Genomic DNA, 5,218 nt, shown 5'->3' on the forward strand with positions numbered 1-5,218 from the left:
CTCATAGACACAGACAATAGTTTAGTGGTTACCAGAGGGTAAGGGGGGAGGGAGGTGGTAGATGAGGGTAAAGGGGATCAAATACACGGTGATGGAAGGAGAACTGACTCTGGGTGGTGAACACACAATGGGATTTATAGATGATGTGATACAGAATTGTACACCTGAAATCTATGTAACTTTACTAACAACTGTCACCCCAATAAACTTTAATTAAAAAAAAAAAAGAAGAGGATGAGCCAATAGCAACGTGATGTGTGGTTCAAATGCCGAGCGTGGCGCAACCGCTGGAGGCTGAATAGTGGATGATTTTGGCTGTTGATCCTCACGACGTTAATCCAGAATGGCTACTGTGATCTTTGTTGATAAGGAAAATGGAGAACCAGGCACCCGTGTGGCTCCTAAGGACCGGCTGAAGCTGGGGTCTGGGCCTTCAGTCAAAGCTTTAGATGGGAGATCTCAGGATTCAACTCCACGTGTTGGCAAAATGTTTGGTGCTCCACCAGCCTTACCTAAAGCTGCCAGAAAGGCTTTGGGAACTGTCAACAGAGTTACAGAAAAGTCAGTAAAGACTAATGGACCTCTCAAACAGAAACAGACAACCTTCTCTGCCAAAAAGGTGACAGAGAAGACTATTAAAGCAAAAAGCTCGCTTCCTGCCTCGGATGACACCTATCCAGAAATAGAAAAATTCTTTCCCTTCAATCCTCTACATTTTGAGAGTTTCGACCTGCCTGAAGAGCACCAGATTGCACAGCTTCCCTTGAGTGGAGTGCCCCTCTTACTCCTCGATGAGGACAGGGAATTTGAAAAGCTGTTACACGTGGGCCCCCCTTCACCTCTGAAGATGCCCCCTCCACCGTGGGAGTCCAATCCGTTGCAGTCTCCCTCAAGCATTCTGTCATCTCTGGATGTTGAATTGCCACCTGTTTGTTACGACTTAGATGTTTAAGTTTCTTAGTGCTTTACAGTTTGTGTGTATGTATTAATAAAACAATTCTTAACAGACTCTTAAAAAAAAAAAAAAGAAGAAGAAACTGTCATAAGGATGCTCAACAAATGAGATTAGAATAGAGTAACTCAAAGACAATTTCAACAGAGTTAAAAAAATATAATCAAAAACCAATCAAAGGCCGGCCAGGTGGCTCAGGCAGTTGGACTTCCGTGCTCCTAATGCCGAGGGCTGCTGATTTGATTCCCACATGGGCCAGTGGGCTCTCAACCACACGGTTGCCGGTTCGATTCCTTGAGTCCCACAAGGGATGGTGGGCTGAACCCCAGCAACCAAGATTCAACACGGCACCTTGAGCAGAGCTGCCGTTGATCTCCTGGATGGCTCAGTCGGTTGCACTGAGTCCTCTCAACCACAAGGTTGCTGGTTCAACTCCCACAAGGGATGGTGGGCTGCGCCCCCTGCAACTAAAAACAGCAACTGGATCTGGAGCTGAGCTGCGCCCTCCACAACTAAGACTGAAAGGACAACAACTTGACTTGGAAAAAAGGCCTGGAAGTACACATTGTCCTGTGACCCTTCCCCAGTAAAATCTTAAAAAAAAAAAAACACTAGAACTACCTTATGAACTTATGAGCAATTACACTCCTGGTTATTTATCCTAAAAATCCAAAACACTATTTTGAAAACATATATGCACCACTATGTCTATTGCATCCTTATTTATAATTGCCAAGAATATGGAAACAACAAAAATGCCCATCAATAGACGATTGGATAAAGAAATTGTGGTACATATATATAATGGAATGTTACTCGGTCTTAAAAAAGAATGAAATCTTACCATTTGCAACAACATGGATGGACCTAGAAGATATTATGCTAAGTAAATAAGTAAGACGGAGAAGGACAAATACCATATAATCTCACTGATATGTGGAATCTAAATAACAAAATAAGCAAACAAACAAAACAGAAACAAACTCGTAGAATCAGAAAAACTGAAGGCTACTAGATGGGAGGGATATTTAGGGCTGGGTGAGAAAGGTGAAGGAATTAAGTACAAATTGGTAGTTACAAAATAGTCACAAGGATGTAAAATACACTATGAGGAATAGAGTTAATAATATTGTTAAAATTAGGTATAGTGTCAGATGGATACTAGACTTATCGGAGAGATCACTTTGTAAATTATATAAATATCTAACCACTATGCTGTTCAACCGAAACTAATATAAACTAATATTGAATGTCAACTATTAAAAAATAGTCATGGGGATATAAAGTACAGCGGTATTAAGTGGTATTATCACTTTTGAGGTATATAAATGTCTAATCACTATGTTGTTTTGCACACCTAAAACTAATTTAAAAATATCTTAGCAAAATTTAAGCCTCAAATATTATTTTAACGTGTCTCTTTTCTATAATTTATGTAAAAAATAATATTATGTATTGCTGCAGACACTGCAATAAATTACATGAAAATAGTCTATGCCACTGTTTATAATAGCTACATTAAAACAATATAGCCATTATCAAATCCATAATTATAAATTTATCAAGTAATAAAAGATGTCAAATATGTACCCACTCACTTCTAATAGAATCTAAGCAACACAAATATCTTTGACTTTTATATGTGCCTTAAAAGGTAAGAACTGTAAACCATAAAAAGACATAGCAAATTCGTTTTCCTTTTATTTGACATTCTATAAATTGGGCTCTGTAATGAGAGCTTTTTAACATAAAGGAAAAAGGCATATGCTTATTTGGATGTTTTGGTAGACTTGACCAAAGTTTACATGAGAAGTAAGTTAATGGACTGAAGTTTATAGCTTTATGTATAATTGTCCAATTTTTCTGTAAATTACCTTTCTCTTCTGCTGGCTGGAATGCAAAAAATCCAATAAACTGTTAATAAAAATGAAAAAAATCCAGTTGTTGTATAAGTAATAGATAATAGACATTAAAAGATATTGGAAATAACTGATAAACCTGACAAGAAAGAAGAAAATAGTAAAATAGGAGACCAAACCAGATAAAAACAGTATAAGGAAAGAAAAGTATAAAGAAATATAACTCAAAACTGTCAATTCAAAACCACTAAATAAAATACTTGCAAACAGAATCCAACACCACATAAAGCTTATTTAAAGAAGAATATCATACATATATACCATGAGCAAGTGGAATGTATTACAGGAATATGAGGTTGTTTTAATGTTACTTAATCCATCAATATTATAATCTGTATTTATTACTCTGTATTAATAAGTATAGGAAAAAGTCATATAGCTATCTTTAAAGATACTTTTAAAGTCTTTGACAAAATGTAACACCACCTATCTGATAAAAATATTTAAGAAAATAGAACATGAGAAATGTGAGGAATACTTACATGATAACGTGAATACATATTCTCATGTGTGTATGTGTATATATATATATATATATATATATATATATATGTGTATATATATATATATATATTTTTTTTTTAGTAAGTAATATCTTGTTTAATTGGAAAACACTAGAGGTATTTCCAATAAAAACAGGAACAAAGAAAGCTTGCTCATTCTCTCTGCTAATATTTAACATTATTAGAAGTATCAGCTAATACAATTAGGCAAGAGAGTAAATTAGACAAATAAGAATAGGTAAAGAATACAAGAGACTCACTACAGATCAAAAGACACACAGAGACTGAAAGTAAAGGATTGGAGAAAATATTTCATGAAAATGAAAAGAAACAAAAAAAAAGATGTGGTAGCAATACTTATACCAGGCAAAACAGACTTTAAAACTAAAGCTGTAACAAGTGACAAAGAAGGACCCAGTAATCTTACCTCTGGGTAATTACTTGAAGAAACCCAAAACGCTACTTTGAGGGGATGTGTGCATCCATATGTTCATTTATAATGGCCAAGATGTGGAGGCAGCCTGGGTGTCCATCAATGGATGAATGGATAAAGAGGAGGGGGTACATATATACAATAGAATATTACTTGACCTGGAAGGGAATTGGTTCTAACCATCTGCAGTGTCATAGATGGACCTGAATGGTTATTGTGCTGAGTGAAGTATGTCAGAGAGCATAAGACCGATGCAATGTGGAATCTAAAGAACAAAATAAACAAACAAACAAAACAGAAACAAACTATGGATACAGAGTACATTTTGATGGTTGCCAGACAGGAGGGGTTTGGGAATGGGTGGAAAGGGGAAGGGATTAAGGGAAATAGAAATTGGTTGTTACAAAGCAGTCATGGGAATGTAGGGTATAACATAAGGAACATAGTCAATAATATTGTAATAACTATGTATGGTGTCAGATGAGTACTAGATTTATTGGGGTGATAGATGGGTGGGGTATTGGGGACAGGGTGAAAAAGGTGAAGGATTTAAGAAGCTCAAATCAGTATGAAATAGTATGAAAGAGTCACAAGGATGTAAAGTAAAGCATAGGGAATACAGTCAATAATATGATAATAATGATGTATAGTGCCCGGTGGGTACCAGCCTAGTCAGGGGAATCACTTCTTAAATTATATAAATGTCTAACCACTCTGCTGTATACCTGAAATTAATATAAAATAATATTGAATGCCAACTGTAATTAAAAAATTTAAAAAGGTTGGGGGAAGTGAAGGGAAATAAGAGGTTCAAATTTTCTGGTATAAAATAAATAAGTCATGGGGATGTAATGTATAGCATGGAGAATATAGTCAATAATATTGTGATAGCATAGTATGGTGTCAGATCGTGGCTAGATTTATGGTGATCACTTCTTTAGGTATATAAATGTTGAATAACTATTGTGTGCCTCTGAAGCTAATATTATATAGGATGTTAGCTATATTTTAATAAAGATCTGAAAGGAAGGAAGGAAGGAAGGAAGGAAGGAAGGAAGGAAGGAAGGAAGGAAGGAAGGAAGGAAGGAAGGGTAAGAATAAATAGAACTATCTCCATATGCAAATAATATAATAGTATACCTGTAAAATTTCAGTGAATTATGATAAAACTAATTCAAACAATACAAATTCCAGTAATAAAGAAGGATTTAACATACAGAAACCAAAGTCTTCATATATGCAAGTAATACAGTGTTAGAAGATATGTGGTAGAGAAAATTCTACTTACAAAAGCAAAAAAGAAGATTCAATATGTAGGAATAAATTTAATAAGGAATGTGCAAAACCTATACAAGGAAAATTTTAACACATTCCTGAAAAAACATAAAAGTATAAATATTCTCTGTTCTTG

The 5,218-nt window shown here is 35.2% G+C and overlaps 1 protein-coding gene across 1 annotated transcript; it reads left to right on the forward strand.

Annotated features, from left to right (window-relative positions):
* The first annotated feature begins 255 nt into the window (after nucleotides 1-255).
* LOC117017682 (securin-like) lies at nucleotides 256-1,003 on the forward strand. Its single transcript, XM_033098167.1, has one exon. The coding sequence runs from the start codon at nucleotides 344-346 to the stop codon at nucleotides 950-952; it is 609 nt and encodes a 202-aa protein (XP_032954058.1). The 5' UTR covers nucleotides 256-343; the 3' UTR covers nucleotides 953-1,003.
* Nucleotides 1,004-5,218: the final 4,215 nt, after the last annotated feature.

Source organism: Rhinolophus ferrumequinum, chromosome 25 (genome assembly GCF_004115265.2).
Source record: "Rhinolophus ferrumequinum isolate MPI-CBG mRhiFer1 chromosome 25, mRhiFer1_v1.p, whole genome shotgun sequence".
NCBI lineage: Eukaryota > Metazoa > Chordata > Mammalia > Chiroptera > Rhinolophidae > Rhinolophus > Rhinolophus ferrumequinum.

Bases quoted from the DNA above. Each gene is read 5' to 3' on its own strand.
- LOC117017682 (XM_033098167.1), top strand. From the start codon at position 344: ATGGCTACTGTGATCTTTGTTGATAAGGAAAATGGAGAACCAGGCACC.